Source organism: Ochotona curzoniae, unplaced genomic scaffold (assembly GCF_017591425.1).
Source record: "Ochotona curzoniae isolate NIBS_2020 unplaced genomic scaffold, NIBS_Ocur_1.0 scaffold_4701, whole genome shotgun sequence".
Classification (NCBI taxonomy): Eukaryota; Metazoa; Chordata; class Mammalia; order Lagomorpha; family Ochotonidae; genus Ochotona; species Ochotona curzoniae.
Genome location: NW_024467122.1, coordinates 39,883,142 through 39,907,912, shown reverse-complemented (window position 1 = coordinate 39,907,912; position 24,771 = coordinate 39,883,142). Strand labels below are relative to the sequence as shown.

At 47.7% G+C, this 24,771-nt stretch overlaps 1 protein-coding gene across 1 annotated transcript in view; it reads right to left on the bottom strand.

Annotated features, from left to right (window-relative positions):
• Nucleotides 1-22,410, bottom strand: part of SLC7A8 (solute carrier family 7 member 8) — a 51,869-nt gene extending 29,459 nt beyond the window's left edge. The window contains exons 1-3 of the mRNA XM_040969537.1: nucleotides 22,226-22,410; nucleotides 3,409-3,613; nucleotides 2,406-2,557 (exon numbers count right to left, since the gene is read on the bottom strand). Coding sequence (XP_040825471.1) covers nucleotides 2,406-2,557; nucleotides 3,409-3,613; nucleotides 22,226-22,376 — 508 coding nt within the window. The 5' untranslated portion in view covers nucleotides 22,377-22,410. The remainder of the gene's footprint in view (nucleotides 1-2,405; nucleotides 2,558-3,408; nucleotides 3,614-22,225) is intronic.
• Nucleotides 22,411-24,771: the final 2,361 nt, after the last annotated feature.

Below are 24,771 nucleotides of genomic sequence, written 5' to 3'. Positions count from 1 at the left end.
GGGTAGGAAGGGGCTCTCACCTCCCCACCTGCAATGAGGTCACGGCCTACGGAGAGGGTTTTTTCATATGGTGGTTTGGAAAAGACAAAGGAACTGCAGCCCATGGCTTTGACCTTGGCCATGGCCGTGTCGGGGCTCCTGTCCTAGGGGTAGGGACAGCCTCTTGTCTGAGCTACTTCAGCAGCGTCAGCAGGAAAAAGGAAGCTGTCTGTGTGCACAAGACACCAAAACAGCAGCGGCCAGCACTCCTGTGGTCCTCCTCCCCATCACCCCCCACTGGCCTGTCTCATGGCAGAAACTGCCACTCTTCCTGCATTCCCACGGCCTCCTTCCTCCCTGCCCCCACCTGCTCTGGCCCCAGCTAGGAAACAAGGAAGCAGAGCCTTACCACATGATGCCCTAGCCCACTCTTAGTGATTGATTGGGGCGGGGGGGGGGGCCGGGAATGTCTCATTCTTTCCCTTGGGCTGTCCTAGTCCTGGCACTCCTGGAGCCAGTCTCCTACATGGGGGAAGGGGGCTGAGAGGGGACACACAGGCCCAGGCAGCCCCATCCTGGGTGCATCCCCCTCCACCACTAGAGAGGTATGATCTGATCTGATCTGATCCGGTGGGAGGAACCTATTCCCATGTAGCCAAGGCTACAACCTGGCTACCTGCTATGACCAGGGCTGACCATCAGGGCCAAAGAGGACATGCTTGTCAAGAACCTCTTGGGTCTCAACCACCTGGCCTGCGAGATGTTACTGTGAGGACGAGTTGATGCAGAACATCCCCTTACCCCTCACTGCCCATCCACCAGCAAGACAGAAGTATCGGGATCTGGGAGAGGTATGCCTGGGATGGCCACTCTTTTGGTGAGTGTCTAAAAGGTGGGGGAAGGCAAGTGCTGAACGAGCTCTGGAAGTACAGCCTAGGAAACACAGCCACGCCCTACTTTAGAAAATAGTCTTTGGGTAAAGATGGAAAATAAGGGGATAGCATTGTGGTATAACTGGTTAAGCCGCCACCTGAGACACCAGCATCCTACCTGGGCATTGGCTGGAGTGCTGGCTGCTCTGCTTTTCAAATAAACAAACCTTTATTTTTAAAAAAGATGGAAAATACTTCCAATCCCTTGAGGTTATTGATAGAAATTATGCACCAATTGCTCCTGGTACAATGTTCTGCAGAACTTTTTAAAACATTAGTTTATTTATTTGTAAGTCAGAGAGATATTCATCCGCTAGTTCACGCCCCTGATGGCCAGAATGGCCATGGATGGGTAGGCCAAAGCCAGGAGCCAAAAGCTTCTTCTAGGTCTTCCACAAGAGCAGCAGAGGCCCAAGGATCCAAGGGGGGCAGGAGCCGTCCTCTGCTGCTTTCCCAGATACATTAGCAGGGAGCTGAATAGGAAGTGGAGCAGCCAGGACTTGAACCTGTGCCCATGAGATGCTGGTATCGCAGATGGCAGCTTTACCTGTTTTGGCTCCTCTGCAGAACTTCTTCATGGAGTGTCCCTATCTTTTTCTAGAGAGCCTTCCCTATTTACTGAATTACGGTTCCAGGTGAATCCTAAACACAGGATTTCCTCCAGTTAGAAAAGCCATCTAGGGGAATAACCATGGACACATTCTCCTCCTTAAGTTTATAAAGTGTGGTTGGGCAAGGTGAGGTAGTAGACAAAGACTCACTGCCATAGGCCAGAATCATCTTCTGGATCAGTGGCTGGGAGAGGCCAGCATGGACACTATGTGCTAGGAGGGGGAGAAGGAGAAATCAGGAGATCTAGACTCCATTCAAGGGCTGCCTTCTTGGGGCAGGCACTTGCTTGTTCCCCTGTTCCCTTATCTATTTGAGGAAAATGATAAAACCGGCCCAGCTGACATGGTAGATCTGGCATGAGGCTCAAATCAGATGATAGAGGTGAAAGTGCTTTGTGTCATGAAAAACCCAGCCAGAATGAATCACAGCTCCATGCTAAGGCACCTGGAAGGACAGTGAAAAATTGGCCATGTGGGAGACCCAGATGGAGTTCCAGCTTCCTGGTTTTGGCCTGGCCCAGCCCAGTGAGGAAATGAAAGATATCTTTCTCTTGGTAATTCAGCCTTTCACATCAAGCAATCAATCTTTAAAAACAGAAAGGAAATGACAGAGCAATCTTTAAATAGCTAATTGTGCTATTTAAGTTTTTTTTTCTTAACACCAGATAATTGGATGCAGAATTCTTTCATTCACCCAAAACACTTGTGCGTTCATAGAAAAGTAGCAGGGAATGGGGTGGGGGCGATGTGTGTGTGTGTGTGTGTGTATGTGTGTGTAGACCAAGGCGGGAAAGAAGGAGAATCAGAGGCGGGTGGCCCTCCATGAAGGCCAGAGAGGCCATACCACCCATGAGCAAGCGAGCGAGGTTTTGGAGACACTTACATAAGCAGATGGCAGCCAGGAGTCGAAGGCCAGAGTCCGGGGGGAAGCAGGTGGGGAACAGTGGCTGCAGCACGTAGTTGGAGAAGGTGAGGGCGATGACAGCCTGGTTGGTGGGGTAGATCACCAGCACAGCAATCCACAACCTCAGGAACCTTGAAGGAGGAACAGGACACCGCCAAAGGGCAGGGCGGGGGTCAGTCATGGGGAAAGCCTGGGCAAGTGGGGCCTCCTCCCTTCCCTTAGCAGGGTTGAATGGGTGCATTCCCAGCTTCGCTTAGGGATGCTGAAAAGAGTCCAGCCCAGCCCCACCCTCTAAGGAGACAGCCAGCTCCAGGCGATGACAATAAAATGGTTTAACAATCCAGAGCTGCGTTTCAACGAGCTCCAACACACTCTTGGCGTGTCCTTTTTGTACTTGGCTTTCATCCTCCCTCCTCTAACCACTCGGGCTCCCACCAGCCCACAGTGCAAATATAGAATTTGCAACCCCAGAATTTTGATAGTCACAGCAGGCTAACTGCATTTTAAGCCACTTCCAGGGGTTGCACTGAGAGCGGGTTTCTGGGCCCTTCTTCCTCTGGCCCATGGGAAGGTTTGACTACCATGGCAGGGTTTGTAGAAACCAGAAACTCAGAGCCCGACTTCCCCGGAAGTCCACTTCTCTTGGCATTGTAAGAAGAGGGCACGGGTGGGTGTATCTTAGTGGTCACTCCCATTGTTCAAAATCAAAGGGTTTTGTTTTGTGAGGGTGCTCATGGTCTGTGTGACCTCTGGTTCTATTTGTTCTCACTCCAAGCATTTTGCCCATAAGATCAACAGAGCTCCGAATTACAGCCTGGTCATTCTCAGGGGCATCGAGAGCACACAGAGCCACATTGCCCAGTGGAGGCACATTCACTGGAGACAGAGCTTTGCCATGGCTTCCTCTCTTGAGCTAACGTCTTTTCTGGGCTCTTTCTCCTTCCCTCTTGGACCATTCCTCAAAACTCTAAGATCATCTTACCCAGCCAGTCCTCCGAAGATGTCCTTGACATATGAGTAGTCACCCCCAGATTTGGGGATGGTGACCCCGAGCTCGGCATAGCAGAGGGCTCCCACAGCTGTAATGAGACCAGTCACGATCCAGACGATGAGGGCAAGGCCCACTGAGCCGGCGTTCTCCAGCACGCCCTTTGGCGAGACAAAGATCCCGGAGCCAATGATGTTTCCTGCATAAAGGAACCGAGAGGGGCAGAGTAAGGGCAGCTGGCTGCCTAGTTTCATGTCTGTTTTGCCCTGAGAGTACCTTGAGCTGGTTGCTCTTCATGCAGAGGGGCGTCTGGTACAAATGATCCCTCAGGTAGGACAAAGGGAATAGGGCAGTGTCACATACTGGCCGCTTCTTTGTAGAGTCACACCTATAATCATGTCCCACATTTTGCAGAAGACACAACTAAGTCTTGGTGATAGCAAGTGGACTATCACCAAGTAAGCCATGAGTTTCACAGCTTGGGACCCTGGGACTGGGCCACACGTGGTGTATCCACCTGAGCTCCTGAGGGCTCCAGACGCTGAAGATGGCAGGCCTGGGTCGGTGACTGGTTCTCAGAGACCATCTGCCAGCTAGAAAGCTTTTCAAGGGCAGTCTCTTTTGGCTAGATTGCAGCCACACCCCTTTGATTAGGGGTTCTCATAGCTAGCACCCCTGGAGGCTGGCTTTGCCACCAGACACAGCAGCCCCACCCTTGGTGCAGAACATGCAAGAAGCACACAGACACAACCCTTCTTGTCTGGAGGTGGTTTGTAGGGGTACAATCCATGCAGAGCCTCAGCACCTGGTTCTTTCTCAGGTCATTCCCTTTCACCATCCCACGGAACCCTCACAAACAACTCTGGGAGTCAAGAAGAGGCGGAAGGGCAGGTGTTCATTTTGCAAACACACATCGCTTCTCAGCCTTTTGGCTAAGATCAAGCGTTTTGCAAACACAGAGACCGAGATATAGATGTAAGTGGCTCTCTCCAAATTCCACAGCTACTGATGGGTAAAATCGGATCCTAAAGTCAGTCTCCTGCTGCTTAATCCCATGCTTTTTCCACTAATCCACCTCTGCTTCTGTATGCTCCAGGCTGTTTCTGCCTCCTAAGAGGTGAGGCCAGCAGCAAGGACTGAATGGTTGGCTCTCAGGTTGTTTGTGCCAAGCAGGGGAGGAGTGTAGGTGTTAGTGCTGGGCAGTTCCTGACATGCTTCTTCCCAAGTTTTCCTTTGTCCACTTGTGGGGATTAAAGGTGATAACCAGGGTGCTTTGGATGGCTTCTGGGAAAGCTCTCACTTCATATTCTGCCCAGCTATGGCACTGAACGCCTGAGGTAAGACACAGAGGCCCCCGTGTATGGTGAGGCCAGCCGGACGCGGCCGGTGAAGGTCTCTGGGCGCCCACCCTTTCCTGTCCGTGGTTTTCAACCAGCTGGAGGGAATACAGTCTTATGCTTAAATCTCAAAACCTGACTTTCAGATGGGAATTAGAACCAGTGACCATATGGGATCCCAGCACGTGCAAGGCGAGGACTTTAACCACTATGCTATCACGCCAGGGCCCAGCTACTCCACTTCTAATCTAGCTCCCTGCTAATGGCCTGGGAAAATCAGCAGAATTGCTTGGGCCCCTGAACTTATGTGGGAAGCCCAAATGAAGCTCCTGACTCCCTGTGGCCATCTGGGGAATGAGCCAGTGGATGGAAGATCCCTGTTTCTGTCTCTCTCCCCCTCACCCCTGTTACTTAAACCTATAAACAAATAATCATTTTTTTAAAGGAGCTAACAGAAGGCTCATGTACTTGTACAATGGTTAAGCTCACTTGGGACATGTGAATCCCATATTGGAGTGCCTGGTTCAAGTCTTGGCTCCTACCCTTTCTATTCAGTTTCCTGCCAGTGTGCACCATGGGAGGCAGCAGGTAATGGCTCAAGTCCTTGGACTCCTGCCTGCCAGGGGAGAGCCCTGGACAGAGTTCCTGGCTCTTAGCTCAGATCTGGCTGCTGCAAGCATTGAGAAACGAGTTAGTGGATCTAGATTTCTTCTCTCTCAAACTTAAAGAGAAAAAGAAATCCCATCATCAAACCCATTCTGTAAGTAGATAAATAAAAATAAAAATACAAGTGTTGGGTTTAGTGGAGACCAAAAGACCTGTTTGTAATACCCCAGTCCTCAGGACATGTTCCTCTGGCCAAATGACACTTCACCCACCCAAACTAACGGTGCTTCTATTCCTAGGAAGCCACCAGGTGAGGGGCAAGGACAAAACCAGGGACAGAGCTGCTAATATTGCTGCCAGATGATAGTAAATTTCTTGCCTAGCAGGAAGTTATCGACAGAGAGATCTATAGGGCATATCAAAGGCAGCCAAGAGGTGAGCAATACAACTAGGGTTATAAAATAAGCTCCAGGGGTTAGAAAAACAACCAGCACCAGGAGAAAAACAAGGTTTGACTTTGGTCCTGTAGGTACTGAGAAAGCAGAGGGCTAGCCAGGCCTTTCTCAGAGCCAGGAACGGCGCCGCAAGGCAGAATGTAGAGGTGGGTGTGATGGAAAAGATTGGATCTTCTCAGGAATGAAGCAAGTCAATGTTCCACTAAGAGTTCTTGGAAAACAAGTACCCCACTAGGGATCAGAAAATCAGGAATGAGTCAGCTCTGACATTTCCACAGCACATGTGTGCTCTCTCTCTTGTCCTGGGTCCCATGAGTCCGTGGCACACGGGACATCCAACACAAGTGTCCCCTGAAGGGTCTAACCCACTTCGAGCCTCCACTTTTGGAGGTTCCTAGAATGACTGGCACATGTGTTTGAGGAGGGGGGTCACTGTAGATAAGACATGAGGATTTAGAAGGCTGAGCTCCCCATTCCAGTCTTACTACCGACTAAACTAAGTGTAAAGAAGAGTTTAAACACTGGGCCATGCTAGACCAAGCCCCTGGGAACAGGAAACAGAGGAAAACCTTTCTGTGGTTCTAGGAGGCCACTCCCTAGCAAACCAGAATTGGAGCACATTTCCTCCACCTTTGCAGCCTCTGGAATTCCGGCAGGGGCAGGAACGTCACTCCCAGCAGGCTATAGTCTGGAGCGGAAAGAAAATTTACACCACGTTTACCTTTATTCCAAAGTAGTGTCTACTACGCACACTCTTTGGTGTGACTATTTGATTATTTATCTTCCTCCCTGTAAGCTGCAGGAGCAGGGACTGTGCTGCTTTCTTTGTGCAGTGTCACCTCGTGCACAGTACATAAATGTTGACTTCGTAAATGATGCTTTGGGGACTGGTGCTGTGACACAAGTTAAGCCTCCCTTTGGGACACCAACAGCCCCTATTGAAGTGCTAGTTTCAGCTGCAGCCCATCAGCCTCTGATCCCTTCCAGCTGATGTGCCTGGGAAGGCAGAGGAAGATGGCCCATGTGACTCATGTGACCCAAATGGAGTTTCAGGCACCTGGCTTCAGCTTGGCCCAGCCCTGGCTGTTGTAGGTATTTGTGGTATTTGTGGAATGAACCGGTAAATGCAGATCATTCTCTCTCCCTCTTGCTCTGTCACTCTTCAGCTCAAATAAATGAATGTACTTTTTTTTTTTTTTAAGATTTTATTTATTTTTATTGGAAAGGCAGATATATAGAGAGGAGAAGAGACAGAGAGGAAGATCTTCTGTCTGATGGTCCACTCCCCAAGTGACCGCAACGGCTGGAGCTGAGCCCATCCAAACCTGGGAGCCAGGAACCTCTTCCCAGTCTCCCACGCAGGTGCAGGGTCCCAGGGCTTTGGTCTGTCTTCGACTGCTTTCCCAGACCACAAGCAGGGAGCTGGATGGGAAGCAGGGTTGCCAGGACACAAACCAGCGCCCATATGGGATCCTGGCACATTCAAGATGAGGACTTTAGCCACTAGGCTACCATGCCAATTATACTTTTTTAAAAAAATTATATCTGAGGGGCATACTGGGTATAAAGCCACAGATTGCAATGCCAGCATCCCATAGGGATTCTGGCTCATGTCTGGACTACTCCACTTCTGATTCAACCTCCTGCTAACTGCTTGGAAAAAGTTACTGAAGATGGCCCAACTTTTTGGGCCCCTGCCACCACACAGACGATGCAAATGAAGCTCCTGGCTCCAGCCTGGCCATTGCAGCTACTTGGAGAGAAAAGAGTGAACCAACACAAGACCTCTCTCTTTGTCTCTCCCCTCTATCTGTAACTTTCAAATTAATCAACACATCTTAAAAAAAAAAAAAGTGTTCATGGCCCAGCCAGTTAAGTCACCACCTGTGAAATCTAATCATGTATGAGAGCTGGTTTAAGTCTTGGTTTCTCCACTTCTGATCCGGCTCCCTGCTAGTGAACCTGGGAAAACAATGGAAGATGATCTAAGTGCTTCACATCCTGCACCAGGTAGGAGACCTGGATGGAGTTCCAAGCTCCTAGGTCCGGCCTGCCCCAGGCCTGGTCACTGAGGTCATTTGCAGAATGAACCAGAACAATAAAAGATTACTTTCTGTCAGTCTGTCCCTAACTCTGTCTTTCAAACAAGTTTTAAAGAAAAAGAGTTTAAGGATTTATTTTATTTTATTCAAAGGGCAGAGCTGCAGAGATAGAGGGAGCTAGGAGCTTCTTCTGGGGCCCCTGCACTCATGCAGGGGCCCAAGCACTTGGGCCATTTTCCTCTGTTTCCCAGGCACATTAGCAGGGAACTGGATAGGATGTAGAGCATCTGGAAACAAAAAAAAAATCATCCATATTGATATGTCAGCACTGCAGGTGGTGGTTTAACTCACTATGCCACAGTACGTGCCCCTAAAACAGATCTCATGTATAGATAGACAGACAGATAGATAGGATGCCTGACATCACTCACTGCATCTCCAAAGAGCAATTTAATGTGCCCTTTCATTGAAACCTCCAATGCTTTGAGAATACTGTGTACAAGAAGGAAATGGGTAAAACAACCATCTATTTGGCCACTGAGAAAAGAAAATTATTGCCATCATCAATTCAGTGCCAGAAAGTGGGGCAATTATTCTCCTTATTTTCCAAATGGGGAAAATATAGGAGGGAAGAGATTCATATCCCCATTTTATGGAAAAGCAAACAGGCCTAGGGAGGTCTCAGCTACTTGTTTTGATGACAGGTTAGGATGAGTTAGAGCTGAGGCTAGAACTTAAATCCTGCAACACAGCCTCCAGCATTTCCTTAAGAGTCAAGGTCACTGGGGTCAATCTTACACATGTCCCTCTGTAAGCAATTCACAGAGCATTCACTAAAGAGCTAGAACACAGAGGTGAATTCCTGCCTCCTGATGCAGGACCTCTTTGAATAAGTGTCCAAAACCTTCAGTACTGCAACTGCAGCCAGCACTGTGTGCAGCTAATCAAGGGGGCACTTGCGAGGCTGCCATCCCAGTATGCATGCAGCTCTTAATTTCTGGCTGCTCTATTTCAGGTCTGTATCCTGTTAATGTGCCTGGGAAGGCAACAGAGGATGGCGCAGGTACTGGGTCTCTGCTACCCATGTAGGAGACCACAATGGAGTTCAAGTCCCCTAGCTTTGGCCTGGACCGAGCCTGGAGAAGGAATAAGAGGGATGGAATCTCTCTCTCTCCTCCATTCTCTCTAATGTTTTATCTTTCAAAAGAAATAAGTAGAGCTGGTGCAGTGGCTCAAAAGGCTAATCCTCTGCTTATAATGCCAGCAACCCATATAGGAGCTGATTCATGTCCCAGCTGCTCTGTTTCCCTTCCAGGACCCTGTTTATGGCCTGGGAAAGCAGTCAAAGATGGGTCAAAGCCTTGGGACCCTGCACCCACATGGGAGACACGGAAGAAGCTCCAGGCTCCTGGCTTCGGATCAGCTCAGCTCTGGCTGTTTTGGCCATCTGGGGAGTAGAGCAGAACTCTACTGGATAGAACTCTCTGTCTCTGCTCTGTAGATCTGCTGTTCAAATAAAAATAAGTACATTTAAATAAAAATAAGTAACTCTTTTTAAAACAGTCATTACCTTACTCAATCCCCATAACAACTTTCTTAGGTGGTCAGGGCAGTTATTGGGGGGGAGGGAGGTGTCTTGAAAAAGTTCATGGAAACGTGCATTATGAAAAACTAGGCATGGCCTTCATAATTTTTCTCACCAAAAGACATTTGGTTTTCCATCTCATGTTTCCACAGACTTTTTGAAGCTCCTTCCCAATCACTTTCCCACTTCACTTGAATTGAGGCTCAAAGACACCGGGAGGCTTGCGGGAAAGCATGTGCAGCCTCAGCAGCAAGGGCTGCCTGGGAGGCCAGGATTTCCTCTGGGATAGACACTAACCACAGGGCTCTGAAACTTGGCCAATGTCCAGAGGACACTTCTCCTGGGTTGCTTTGAAGGAGAACTGGGGACGACTTATGTGCCTGGATTAGAAACCTTTGTTGATGAGAAAGGGCGCTGGATTCTTGTGGGGATTTTTCCCTTCGCTGCCTTAGATTCATTTCCAGTGAAGCCGTTTGAAAAAGAGAAGCACAGCTGTCTGGCACAGCCAGACACTCAAGACTGTCCCCATTCACCCCGTGATAACCATCTTATCCAAAGATCGTCTCTGGCAAAAAAGTTCTGGAATACTTGGACAATGAGGCTCCGATTGGCTCATTCTGCCATTAAAAAGCATTAACCGTCGGCAAGTCTTTACTAGAAAAATTACTGGAATTGAGAAAATCCACATTTACCCTTACTATTCACTGACTTCCCCACCTACGGAGAGGCCAATATCCATATGACTCCAATTAAGACATTACTCACACCCAGGCCTGTCTCCACTAGAATGCTGGAGCCATCAAATGATTTCCTAGGGCAAAGCATTACAGACTTGTAACGCTAAAGGAGCCCCCAGGCCCTAGAAGGTTTAGAAGGTTTTGGCCTTCCTCCCTTACTCATACTAGTCTTGGAATCCAGCCACAGCTGCTTCTTGAGGCTTGGAGGTTCCAGCTATTTCCAACAGGCTCCAAAAACATGCTTTCTGTTTCTTTTATCAAGTGTCTTGGGAGGTCTTGGAGTTTTCTAGGCCTGGCAGAACGGAGTGGAAGCAAGTCCAGTATGGCCTGCTGAAGCTGGGCTTTGATCCCCACACCAGGCCTGGCAGGTGCTTCACGCTTCTTACACTCCCATACACTTTCGCATCAGAATTGTACAAACTGGTATCTTGGGGGTGGAAAGGATGGGGCAAGAGTCTAGCAGGTGCAGAGTTGCTATCTATCTCCTGCAGAATGGAGCTGTGGAGGATGCATGGGGACTCTGGGATTCCTTACTGGAAAGGTGAGACAATGTTATTCTCAGAGCCTGATGGGCCACTGAGTTGCCACTGCCTCTTCTGCCACTCCCCAGCCACAGTACTTGAGATCTGCTGAGGATTACTGCAGAAGGGGAATGCTTCTGCCCTGACTACTTTCCAGGGGATCAAGTTGAGGCACTTCCCCATCTATGAAATGCTGACAAATATGGAGGATTACTAGGATTTGTAACAGGAGGGAATGGAGACTTGGCTTCAGAACAGCCCTGCACAGCCAGGACCGTGAAGTACCCTCCTGAGTCACTGGTCTGTCGGTCTAGATACAACTTGGAGATGCTGCAGGTGGGCGGACAGCAGGTAATTGCATCTCAGAAAGTATTTATGGAGAGCCCACTCTGTACATGCTTGCTTTAGAAGGTAATTGTGCAGCACTTGTCCACACATAGACTTTTAATGAAATAAATGGAGCCACCCACCACCCACCAGCAATGTGAAGATAGGCACATGAGATACACATCTTGCCTCCCAACCCCCCAGCACCCCTTCCAGCATTTCCCTGGCTGACTGGGAGGCAAGCAACTGCAATGAGAAGCTTGGTCTGTCTGTCACGTTCAACCAGAGACAATTTTGTTCCCTGGCCTCCCTCTCCCAGGAACCCAGCTGTCTGGAGATTTCCTTGATTATCACAATGGGGTGATGGTGCTACTGGCACCTGGGGATGGATACAGAGGCCAGAGATACTATTAAACATCTTACCATGAGCAGGAGAGCTTCTCATAGTAAAACAGTGCCTGGTCTGAGAAACCTTACTCTGTACCTTCCAGTGTCAATGTCACCATGTAGGTAAGCCCAAAGTCTCTTTTTGAATGGCTATTTATTTATTTATTTAAAGCTAAGCACAAAAAATATATTGTTCATGGGAACAGCTATTTTAAAACTGAATAATTCTAGGGCCTGGTACAAAGGCTCAATGGCTAAATCCTCACCTTGCAAGTGCCAACATCCTATATGGGTGCCGGTTCATGTTCTGGTTGTTCCACTTCCCTTTCAGCTCCCTGCTGGTGACCTGGGAAAACAGTACAGGATAGCCCAAAGCCTTGCAACCCTGAACCCACATGGGAGACCTGGAAGGAGCTCTTGGCTCTTGGTTTCAGACTGGCTCAACCCTGGCCATTGTAGCCGTTTGGGGAGTGAACCAACAGGGCAAGATCATTGTTTCTGTCTTTTCCTTCTTTCTTCAAGTCTGCCTTTCCAATAAAAATAAGTAAATCTTAAAATATTTTTTTTAAGATCTGAATAACTCTGTTGTGGTCCAAATGCATGATAAATGGACACCTGCACCCGTTTTGAAGCCTATAGTTTGGTATTGTCAAGTGCATGCATTCACGTGGTGGTGAAATTGGTGCTGGTGGATTATTTGGTTTTGGGCTGGGTGTTTTCAACAAATCTTGTCACTGCAGCACTTAGCAGCTGCTGTACTATGTACTATGTTTGTTCTTTCTTTCTTTCTTCCTTTTTTTTAAGGAGGTCCTTTTATTCCAATAGGGTAGGAATGGAAGTGAAGGGTGGAAGGGGAGAAAACTAGAAGGGACATCTCCTGGACCATGACGTCTCCTGTCATGGTGCCAGGATGGGGGACTGCCAGGGCAGGGGAAGGCAGCAAGATGGGGGACAGGGGAGAGCCAGGTGAAAAGGGAAGATCTTTAGGAATTTCTTGGAGAAGGAAAGACGCACGTATGCAGACACGGAGCTGATGAGGTAGGGCGGAGGGGGCATGAGCGCTACTGCAAACATGACAAGGTATTAGGCTCGGAACAGGTCACTAGGATGGGCTGTGGAGAAAAGGCTTCCTGAAAAGACAGGGGAATGAGACAGATGTTGAGGAGGGAAAAGACTCACATTAACAGAGAGAAAAGGAAAAGCAATTGGCTGCTTGCTAAGCAGGTCCTACTTGAGAGCAGAGATGGCTAACTCTTCTTTTCACTTCACCACAGTCCAAATTTCTGAACCATTTATTCCGGGAATAAAATGTGCTGTAACAGAGCAGGTCAAACATGGGCATTCTCCATCAGAGTGCCAGTTCCTGCCCTCAGTGCGTGGGCCCCTGACAACCAAGCAGGAAACCTGGATGGAGTTCCTGGCACCTGGTTTGGGTTTGGCCCGGCTCTAGCTGCTGTGGCCATTTGGAGAGTGAACCAGTTGGTGGAAAATCTCCCTCTCTTTCTGTTTCTCCCTCACTCTTTCTGCTGCTCTACCTTCAAATAAATAAATCTTTTAAACATTTCCAAACCAGTTGAGTATGAGTGTGTGAAAGACCATAGGGACCAAAAGAAATTGCCATTTACTGGAACCACCCTAGAGGGTAGGGGTTTTGTTTTACTACTCCATAAGAACCTTCCAGTAAGCCAATAATTAACTTGTTTCAGGCTGCTAAGGTTGTAAATAGGGAAAGAGTTTGCAAAACTCAACAGCATCACCAAGGTGGATCCTATTCTTTTAAGATGGTTGAGGGTTCTTCCTTTTCCCCAATACACTGCTGCAAATCACGGAAAAACATTTCAAGCTTCCTACTCACAGCACCATATCCCATTGCCTCTTTCAGACTGCCTATACTGTGTGCTGCTACAGACCCGAGGCAGACTTGTACCTGAAAGAAGCAGCTGAAGTACTGATGCAATGCCTGGATATACAAACAGGCACACAGAAAAACACACAGATCAGAAAGGTACAGTGGTAATTCTGGAACAATGATAGTCCTTCCCCATGTGCACTGCCCGTGTGAGGCTGCCTGATGCATCCTCAGGCTCGTGGTGAAGCCATCCTCCACCCCAAGTGATGTCATCGCTCACGCCAGAGATATTTAAAGCAGGGAGCCAACCACTGGGAATACTTGTGACTGTGACAAAGGATGAGAGCCGAGATGCGATCGATGCAGCTCTTTATCTCTAACTTCATTCGTTCTATAAATAAAACGGCTTAAAATAGAGTGTGGTATTCTTTGGCTTCTTAGAAATCAAACTCACCAGGGTTCAGCACAGGGGCCTCGCCTGTCTTGTGCTCAAAGTGTGTTACAACCCTTAATCCTAGGAGGAGCAACACACCGCCCCCCCCCCCCGCCCTGCCCCGCCCCGCCCTGACCCAGGGAGCAGCCTGCACTCAGTCAGCTCCAGATCCCCAGGGTAAAGGTGGTGGGGTTCTCCAAGAGGGGAATGAGGCTTGGTCCTCCTTGCTCTGCTAAGGAAGGAGTTCAAGGTTGGGAGGAAAGATTTTCTATCCCCTGGTCTTGTTTTCTATAGTTCACAATCTGTTCCTGGAATGACTTGCTCAAGCCTGCTTTTCTAGATCTGCTTCCTCACCTCTGTCCCCACCCCATCACGAATAACAGTAGAATAATAGCAACAACAGAAATTCCTGAGCCATTCTTTGTGGGCAGCCATGGGATAGATTAGCTCTCAGAGGAAAACCGAGCAAGCATTGCAACTTGGGAAGCTCCAACCCATGTTCTCCAAATCTCTCTACATTTCCATAACCCAATTCAATTCAGAAAAAAACCGGAGATATGCTCCCCTCCCCCATCCCAGCATTATTATATTTCAGGGGGTTAGCCACAAGCCGTCATGCCAGTATCCCAAATGAACTCCAGTTCAAGTCCTGAATACTCCATTTATAATCCAGCTCCCAGTTAATGGGAAAAGCAGCTGAAGATGGCCCAAGTGCTAGGGTCCCTACCATCCATGTCCAAGATTGAGGGGGAAAAAATCTGGTTGGAGTTGCAGGCTCCTAGCTTCTGCCTGGCCCAGTACCGGCTGTTGTAGCCATTTGGGGGAATGAACCAGTGGATGAAAAATCTCTCTCTGTCACTCTGCCTTTCAAATAAATACATTTAAAAAAACAAACAGGCCTGGCACGGTAGCCTAGTGGCTGTAAGTCCTTGCCTTGCAGGTGCTGGAATCCCATAAGGGTGCTGGCTGGTATCCAGGCTGCTCCACTTCCCTTCCAGCTCCTGCTTGTGGCCTGAGAAAGGAGCTGAGGACAGCCCAAAACTCTGGAACCTTGCACCCACGTGGAAGACTTGGACAAAGCTCCTGGTTCCTGGCTTTGGATTGGCTCAGCTCCAGCTGTTACAGCCACTCTGCCGGAGTGAGCCAGCAGATGGAAGATCTTTCTCCCTGATTCTCCTCTCTGTAAATCTGAGTTGCCAATTAAAAAAAAAAATAAATCTTTATAAGTAAACAAACAAAACCACTTGGATATACTGTCAGCTTCTCTGAGGTCATTTGATTTGGGCAAGAGATGTTTTTATGGTTGTTTTCCTAAATCAAACAGGCTGTTTGGTTCTGTTTCTTGGATACAGTTTTTTTTTTTTTTTTTTAACCTGCTGGGTTCCCATTTTTCCCCTACTCCTGCTGGTTTCTCATTCTGTACAAGAATATATTTTCTTTTTTTTTTTAAAGATTTATTTTTTTATTATTTTTTTCATTGGAAAGGCAGATATACAAAGAGGAGAGACAGAGAGGAAGATCTTCCGTCCGATGATTCACTCCCCAAATGAGCGCAACGGTTGATGCTATGCCGATCCGAAGCCAGGAGCCTCGTCCGGGTCTCCCACGCGGGTGCAGGGTCCCAAAGCTTTGGGCCGTCCTCGACTGCTTTCCCAGGCCACAGGCAGGGAGCTGGAAGGGAAGCGGGGCTGCCGGGATTAGAACCGGCGCCCATATGGGATCCCGGGGTGCAAGGCGAGGACCTTAACCACTTGCGCCACCGCGCCGGGGCCCAAGAATATATTTTCAAGAGAACATATTGTAACCCTGATGTTTGCAGCTTCAACCAAATTATTGTGCTCCCTGATCCTGGCCGCTCTAGACTCCACCATGCTCTACAGCATACGGTCCAGCCCAGTAGTGATCAGGGTGGCTAATGAACTGTACCACCACTGGGTCACTTTGCTACTTAAACCTTTCTGTAAAAGTATTTGTTGCATGGGTTTAGAATTTTCACGAAGTACTCGTCAGGTGCTATGTACCTGGCGCACACCAAGTGCTCAACAAAAGGTAGCTGCTTATTTTGACACCGTTGAGTTTGGCCTTTCCTTACTCACCAAGTTGTGTGTGTGTGTTTGATCCTCCCCACTGGCTTCTGTCCCAGAGTTTTCTTTGGTAACAATGGGAGTTTTAATCATGTTTTCATCTTGAATGAACCAAATCCTAATCCCTACATTTTTCTTTTCTTTTTAATTGAAGTACAGTACAAAATCAAGAAGCAACTTTTCTATTCTGTCCCTCTGATCAGCATCCACTAGACATTTTGGGGATTAGAAGCTAACATATCACATTAGAAACTAAAAACATAAAATCTTCAAAGCAGAACAGACCATGTTGGTTTGAACACTCTGGGACCTGAAGTTTTTCCAAGTCAACAGATGCCATTAGAGTTCAGTGATGCCTACAGCCACACATCTCTACAGACAGACATTTTTTTTTTTTGGTATAAAAAGTTGTCCTTCAGCTTTTATAGCATCAGCTATTCATTGTTTTACCAGATTCTACTCACAGCCTCCCTCCCTTCTCTCCTGCGTACCAGTGAAAACCAGGGAACGGTTAAGCATTTGCACTATAAAACTAGACCACCTGTTTGTCAGTTATACGACTCCGGGCTAATTTACTACCAGCTCCGTGACCCAATCTCCCCATAAGATAATTGTATTATCAAATGCCTTAGGAGTATGGTCAGATAAAATTTCTGAAAAGGAGAGCCTATGGCACAGAATTGATAGTTAGTAAGACCGCAATAAAAACAAATTTTAGGAACCAGTGTTGTGACACAGTATGTTAAACCCCTGGGTGTAATGCTGGCGTCTCACACTGAAATGGTGGTTCCAGTTCTAGCTGCTCTGCTATCTTCCTGCACGTGCACCTGAAAAGGCAGAAGAGAATGGCCCAAGATCCTGGGTCTCTGCCACCCATGGGGAAGCCCTGGATGTAGCTCTTTCAGCTCCTGGTCCCCAGGCCTTTCTGTTCTGTCCGTTTAGGGAGTGAATCAGTGGATGAAAGATCTGTCTCTTCCTCTTTGTAATTCTCTGCCTTAAAAAAAGAAACAAGCCTGTAAGCCTTCAAAATTATTTAAAATTTCATGTGTATTGGGAGACAGTGATAACAGACCTGATTCTGGCATTGTTTTGGGACAAAAATAGCAAGTCTGCGATGAGTATTCATTGTGCTAAAATCAGATCATGAGCATTTCTCTTCAGGCTCCGTAAGCCAGTTTGTTGGCCTTCAGCCCTCCCGTTTACCTAAATACGTGACTAGCACAGAGTTACTGAAGCCGTCAGGAATGCTGCAGGGGCACTATAGGAGAGGTGTGTACAAGGAGAGTTCATGGTAGCGTGGTCTACACCGGCCAGTGTGGCCTTGAGTCCTTCTATGGGTGCACTAAGAGTGTGACATTTCAATATGCCCAGCTGACTTCCAGCCACCCCTACTCCTGGAACCAGTAACCCCCCTCACTGGAAATATACAACACTAATTACTCCCTCTATAAAAACAAATAAGAGTTTTGGGCCTAGTTCTTCAGAGAAAAAAAAAATCCATTAGGATATAAAAATAGAAATAGCACAAAATACTGGGCTAGTGTTGTGGTGTACGTAATAGTTTAAGCCTCTGCCTGTGACACTGCCATCTCAGAGAGGTGAGAGTTCAAACCTCAGCTGTTCCACTTCTGATCCAGCTCCCTGCTTACGCATCTGAGAAAGCAGCAGAGGATTGCCTAAGTTCTTGGGCCCCTGCAACCACTTGGGAAATTCAGAGAAAGCTCCCAATTTGTGACTTTGGCCTGGCCCAGTTCTGGCCATTGTAGTCAATCAGGGAGTTAACCAGCACATGGAAGATCTCTGTTACTCTGTATATATTTGAATGCCTCCTCCTGTCTGTATAACTCTACCCTTCAAGTAAATAAAAACGAAATAGTTAAAAAAAGAAAAGAAATAATAGAGAACACTGCCTGAGAGAGCTTGACTCAAGACTGAAAGTGCAGGTCTGAATCTTTTCTGTAGACTTTTTAGTTGTATGACCTTTGGCAAGTCGCTTATCCCTCTGAGCCCCTATTTATCGGTACGAAGAGATAAGTGCCTATTACACAGTTTATTTTGAGGAACAACTAAGGCATATTAGGTAATAAGGTGAGCACCTGGCATAGAGCAAGTGGCTTAGCACCAATATACATGGTGTTGGCAGTTTTTCTGTCCTTCATATCCTTCATACCTGTTTTAGATTTTAGGCGGGGGGGGGGGGGAGAGGGTGCAGCATGGTAGCCTGGCGGCTAAAGTCCTTGCCTTGCACACGCCAGGATATGGACGCTGGTTCTATTCCTGGCAGCTCCACTTCCCATCCAGCTCCCTGCTTGTGACCTGGGAAAGCAGTCGAGGTCAGCCCATAAGCTATGGGAACTTGCACCTGCGTTGGGGACCTTGCACCCACATTGGAGACCTGGAGGAAACTCCTGGTTCCTGGCTTCAGATTGGCGCAGCTCCGGCAGTAGCAGTCACTTGAGAGTGAAATCAATGGACAAAAGACCTTCCTCTCTGTCTCTCCTCCTCTCTGTATATCTGATTTTCCAACAAAAATAAATACATATTAAAAAAAAAAGATTTTAGGGGGTACTCCACATTTACAGAGATTGATTGGCTGCTGGTGAGTTTCCTTAGCCAAGAGAGCAGGAGCTTTACTAGGTTAGGGCAAGGGTGATGGTAAAAAACTCAAATGGGCTGAGGCTAACATTATGGCAAAGCAGATTAAGCTGCCGCCTGTCACTCTGCTTTTCCATTTCTGATGTAGCCCCCCTACTAATGTACCTTGGAAGGTAGCCCAAATGTTTGGGCCTCTGCACCCACACTGGAGGCCTGGAAGAAGCTGCAGTTTCTTGGCTTTGGTCTGGCTCAGCCCAGGTTGATGTGGCTAATTGGTGGAGAACTGGTGTATGAAAGATCTGTGTGTGTGTGTTTGAGTGTGTCTCTCTCTGGAGTTCTACCTTGCAAATCAATAAAGATAAGATTAAATAAAAATGAGCCAAACAAATTGTTCAGGTGATGAGATTACTCCTAGCATAAAGATTCCCAAGCCAAGCCCCCAGGAGCCCTTTAGGTAAGTGCTGCTGACTACCAGCATCTTCAGATGTCCGTACAGGAGCCATGTCAACTCAACAATCATTCAAGAAATTGTTCTGTATCAGACACTTAGGCCCCTGAACCCCAGTGGGAGATCTGACTGCAGCTTCCAATTCCTGCAGTTTGGCTCAGCCCTAGCCATTGTGCTCAGTTGAGGAGTGAGCCAGTGAATGTAAAGTAAATTTCAAGTAAATTAATAATAGTAGTAGTGGCAGTAGTAGTAGACTTAAAGATGCATAAGATATAACTTTTGCTCAAAGAAATAAGTTTAGTCCTTAGCCTCTTACTCTAAAATCTTCCTGAATTATCTTCTTCGCTTCCTCTTTGCACATATCTTCAAGAGGTTTCTTAATCTAATTCTGTATATAAGAGCCTCCTCCTCTTTGGGCCTCCTATCATTCACCTGACTTTGTCCTCCTTCAGCTCTTACACAACTCCATCATATCGAGAATGGTCAATGTTCTCTTTCTAATACCCACGGATCTGATCAGCTTATAAACAACTCCAGAGTACGAATCTTCTGCTAGTTCATTTTATAGTCTTATAATATCTGTCATTCTGTAATTCCTACTTTTGATCATCCACAATGACTACTAGTCTCATGAACCTGCATGAAGCATAATCCTGTAACTCAGTGGGGGATGAGACCTATCTGGGACAAATGCTACTTTCCTATACCATATGACTTGAGTCACTGAGAAATTTCTTGCCTTTTTTTTTTTTTTCTTCCAAATTTCCCTGCATGTCTGTTTATTTTAATCTACTTGAAAGGCAAAGTGACAAAAAGCAAGGGAAACCAAGAAGAAGTGAGATCCACATTGAATCTGCTGGTTCACTCTCCTGAGGAGCACAATGATCAGGCCAGGCCTAAGCCAGGAGCCTGGCACCTAAGTACCTTGAGCAGCAAGTTGGACTATACGAGCAGCTGGGGCTCAAACTGGCGCTCCAATATAGGATGTGTGCTTTCTGAGCAGTGGCTTAATCTACTGTGCCACAACACCCACCCCTCTTTGTGCCTTGTAATTCTATCATATGTTGACATGGAGCACCAGGCAACTAAACACCACATGGAAAATATCGCTTCCAGTTTTGCATTTTGTGTTGGAAAAACTGGAATTGCTCTCATGCACTTGGAAAGCCCTACACATGAGGGCAGCACAGCTCGCCGGCCCATCTGCTCCTTGACATTTGGGCATGAGCGAAAACAGAAAGAGTTTTGTCCCTGTATCATCCTACCAGGGACATCTGGGTTTCACCTTATCTTGTATGGGAGTAGAATTGAGCTGATAAAGCCTACAGTGACCCTCCATTTTGGGGAACATGTCCTGATTTCTTTGAAATCACATATCTAGAATGTCTTTTCACCACGGAACACCAGAATTGTCCCTCTCTGTCACTGTAATGCCACCATTGGGGACTTTGGGGACTCATGTCATATTGAACAACCACCCATGAGGTCACGAACAAATCACTCTATGGAAACTGTCCATAGGATCCCTAACACTCACATTTTCTCATGGTCTGGGGAAAAATTCCTAAAGAGATGAAAACCTCCATCTACAGGAAAATACCCTTTTAGGTGGTACTTGCCCACCTGCAGGGAGAGGTGGGGGAGGTGAAACAGGAAGAGGGTGGTCTGCCCTGGGGGTCAGAAGCAGAACCTTCCCAAAGGCAGGCAGAATTGCTTCATTGTATTAGTCAAACTGGTGAGAGAGGTAACAGGCTCCGACCTATTTATAGTCCTTGAATTGGCAATGTGCTATACATAATGAGTCCTTGGCTGATCTCATTTTTTAAGAACAACTGAGATAAAGTAAAGGAGACGAAAAGTAAAATGTAAAGAGAAATATGGATCCAAGATATCCTTTTTTCCCCCCTAGAATATTATCTTCTAACTGGGGATACCTGGAAAAGTTCCAGGGACTGAGTTGCAGTGGGATTCCATTGGGAAAAGACACTGGAGGGAGCTGGAAAGGTGCAGAGGATTATCTGAATACTGAATACTGTTGTGATTTTATTTGATTTCCAGAGAGTTCTCCAGTGTCACCATGGCTCAGGTGCCAAAAACCTCTCTGAGCTGCTGCATGGCACGCGGTGTTCGCCAGAGAAACCGTTGGTGGGCACCATGACACTATTAGCCTTCACCAGGGATTCTGGAAGGATAGAGATTTAGGGCCCGGCATGCGCTGGGATCCTTTATGCGCGGTTCTAATCCCGGCAGCTCCACTTCCCATCCAGCTCCCTGCTGTGGCCTGGGAAAGTAGTGGAGGATGACCCAAGGCCTTGGGACCCTGCATCCACATGGTAAACCCAAAAGAAGCTCCTGGCTCCTGCCTTGGGTTTGGCTCAGTTCTGGCCGTTGCAGTCATTTGGGAGGTGAACCAGCAGGTAGAAGATCTTTCTGTCTTTCCTCTCTTCAAGTGGAGGTGCAGTCTGCAGACAAAGCTATAGTACTTCGCTCTCACCCCCGACCTCCTGGTGCCCTGCAGAAGGCAGTGGCCTGCACTGCCATTCCGGGTCCCAGGATCCCCACCTCCAGATGCACACATGCACACATTCCACCTGCGAGTTCTCACTCAACTCTGCTTCTCTTTACTTCCTATTCCCTCATGGGTCTTCTCAGAGTGTTCCCCAGGCAGGTTCATTCCACTGAGTGACTACACAAACCAACAGCAAATGCTCCATTTACAGAAAGGCACAACCTCAACCTATCTCTTCTTTTCTCCCACAAGGTCCCAATCTGTGAAGTGAGAACACGAATCCAGCCAGTGCATCTCTGTCACACAGTGGCTGCGTGAGGGGACACAGGCTTCCAGGCCCAAGCCTGACAATGGCTGCTAGTGTTGTTCTGAGGACATGTCTCACAGTTTCATATGACACAAACCAACAAGATATGTGCACCATATACAGATGTGGTCCCTGAAACCAGTCCACAGCCTACTGAGGGGCTGCTTACGCTTGTTAAACACTCAGGTGCCTCGGTTCAGCCTTAAGCCTACTGAATCAGAATGACCTAGTGTTCAGGCCTGGGGGCCTCTCTTTTCAACCAGGTGCCAGGCCAAGGCAGGACGCAAAGACGCATAATCAGCAGGTGCGTTGACCCCGATTTGCTCCATTCTGTGCACGCTCGGGGCAGCCCTGTTCAGTCTGCTTTGAACAGGGGCTTTGGGGGGGAGGGGGGCGGACATCTAACTTTCATGACTTCTAACACCTCTCAAACTTGATCAAGGGAGGCAGGTGTCTTGCAAAAAAATTTTTAAAGTTAGGAATGAAACCAAAACAGTACTTTAGACGGCGTAGCATCCCACAAGAAAGGACACCCCTACTCCCACCTTATAGAGGCCGAGGGGACATGGGGCAGAGAAACTGTACTCACCTACGATGATGCCACAGGCACTGACCAATCCGATCTCTTTCTTCAGGGCTACTCCGCCCCCTCCGGAGCCGGTCTCGGGTGTAGCTGGGGATTCACTCCCACCTGCATGGTTCTTTTCGGCATTATGTCGCTGCCTGGCTCCTTTTCCCATCTTTTTTTCAGTAGATTTTCACCCTCCAAAAGCTGTCTCTCTGTGTGAATGCGTACGCGTATAAATACACAGAGAGAAAAGAGGAGAAAGAGCCTTTCAAACTAAAATGCCCCTTCCCCAAAATAGGGACCGCTTCTACGGTCTACAACAGACCAGCAGGTGCATGGCTTGAAAATTCACCCATACTTTGGATCGACACTTTCTCATCACGCGTGCTTACACACCAGGAAAGTGCTGGGGGGTTTTGGAAATAGGGGGTGGGGTGGGAGAGCATATAGATGTAAGTATAAAAATAGACCTGCACCAGCGGCTCCGACTGGACGGTTCCTGAAAAGGATGTGTTCTCCCGAGGGTGGAGCGCCTCAACGCGCGAGCCGCTGCCTGATCCAAACAAACAGTCCTGGGTTCCCTTCAGCTCGCCTCTTGATGGCACGGAGACTGCCTTGACCTCCCCCTTTAGCCTCTAAGGCTTAGGGTAAAAGTAGTTTTCATTAACCGAATAGGCGATCCTCGGGTACTTTCTTCGCCTCCCCCCGAAAAAAACACCTAACACCAAGCGCAGGACCCGACCAGCTCGCTCGCGCCAGATCTGGTTTCCACCTGCTGTGCGTTTCTTCTCCCCTGCAGGGCTCCGGCTTCCGCTCTCCCCAGAGGCCCGCTTCTGGCTCGCTCCGTCTTAATGCCCTTGCTTCTTCGCTCGCTCGGCTCTCGTAGCTCAAGGCTCAGGCTGCCCCCATCGCGGCGGGTTGCAGGCGAGTGGTTCCTCCGCACGCTCAAGTGCGTCCCTGGGAGCCGGAGGTTTTATTCGCTGAACCAGGCTCCGCCCCGACACCGCCGCCTCTGCGCCTCTCCATCCTCGGGCGCGTCTCCTCCCTCCTTTGCCATTTAAATCTGAGGACAGAGCCCTCCCCTGCCCCTACCAAGAGCGCCGGGAAAATGGACAGCGATGTTGTTCCTGGTCGTTGTCGCCTTTCTCCGTCTTTGTCCTTGTCGCGAAGCCGAGGTGCGACCTTGCATGCCGAGGTGTTCTGCCGAGCGCTCGCCAGTGAGCGTTTAGGATCCAATAAAGGGACAGTTATGCGGCCGCAATTGAATGCCCCAGAAGTGGACGTTTGGGGCAGAATCTTTGGGGGATACAAGAAGGTAGCTTGTAAGGGCGTCTTTTTCAAGTTTGTCTGAAGGGCGGAGCGATCCCCTGGTGGGGAGGAATTGCGAAAAATGGGGAAGACGTTCATTTCAGTGTGATGGTGAGCCATTAAGAGTAGACAGAAAACTAAAAGCACCAGGAAGTGGTAGTTTTTATGCAGGCCTGGTTGACACGTGAAGAAGAAGAAAAAAAGATTCAGATATTTAGTTCCCCAATTTGTGCTAAGTTAACATTTGAAAAGCAGGCAAGGGAAATATCAGCACCTCCCTGATTGTGGGGCGGGAGATAACTAATGTCTTTCCACATAGTTCCCTGATTTCCTTCTCTTGAAGAATGTCACCAGAAACTCCCTGAAAACAATTGCCTGTGTACAAATTGTAAAGTACTGAAAAAGAAAATCAAGAAACCAACAGTATGAGACAACAGTGCAAACAATTTAAGTCTAAAATGAAGTTATCTTAAGTCTTATCGAATATGCAAAAATTATTTTCAATACCGTCTCAAAAAAAGTTTCCCCAACTAACCACTAGCAGGAATCTGGTCTCGCCTTTTGAAAAAATGTTTGTAAAGACTTTGAGTTTCAAGGGTTAAAGGAGTACTTAAATTCTTCCAAAATGATAATGTCAGAGCTTTCGTAGCAAGGGCTGTTACAAATGGGTTAAAGTCCGACAGCCGTTCTTTTCTGTCTACCCCTTGATAACTCAGCAAGTATGAAGAGGTTTCAAAGTCTCATCTTTTCTCCTACCAGCTCAACATACGGAGAAGTGAAAGCCTCAGCGAAAAAAAGGAAAAAAAAAAAAAAAAAAAGAGGGTAGGATATAAAGGATTTTTCAGCAAGGCAGAGAATATATAGTACAAAACTCCATGGGAGGGGATGAGTCACAGGAAATGAGAAATGTTTGAGCTGCATGTGGCCTTTCCTGCCAACTTTAGGAAACAAGGAGGGAAAATGTGATAGAGTGATTGGAAGACTTCTGTTTGGATTTCAGTACCAAAGAATCAGACTCAAAGTCAGGTTCTTCCAGGATTGTTTTCAGGTCTCCTTTGAAGGATACAGACTTAATAGGGGCTAAAACAGGAATGTGATTCATTTGCGCTCTCTTGCCAAGGTCAGCCCAAACCAACCACAAAAGGATAAGCCCTGTTACCACACTGAATTATGAATTAGGATTGTAAGGTGAGTTACAGGATCACACACATTCCTGTGCTATGCTGGCCCTAAGTTTGCCAAATTGGAAAGGAATGGCT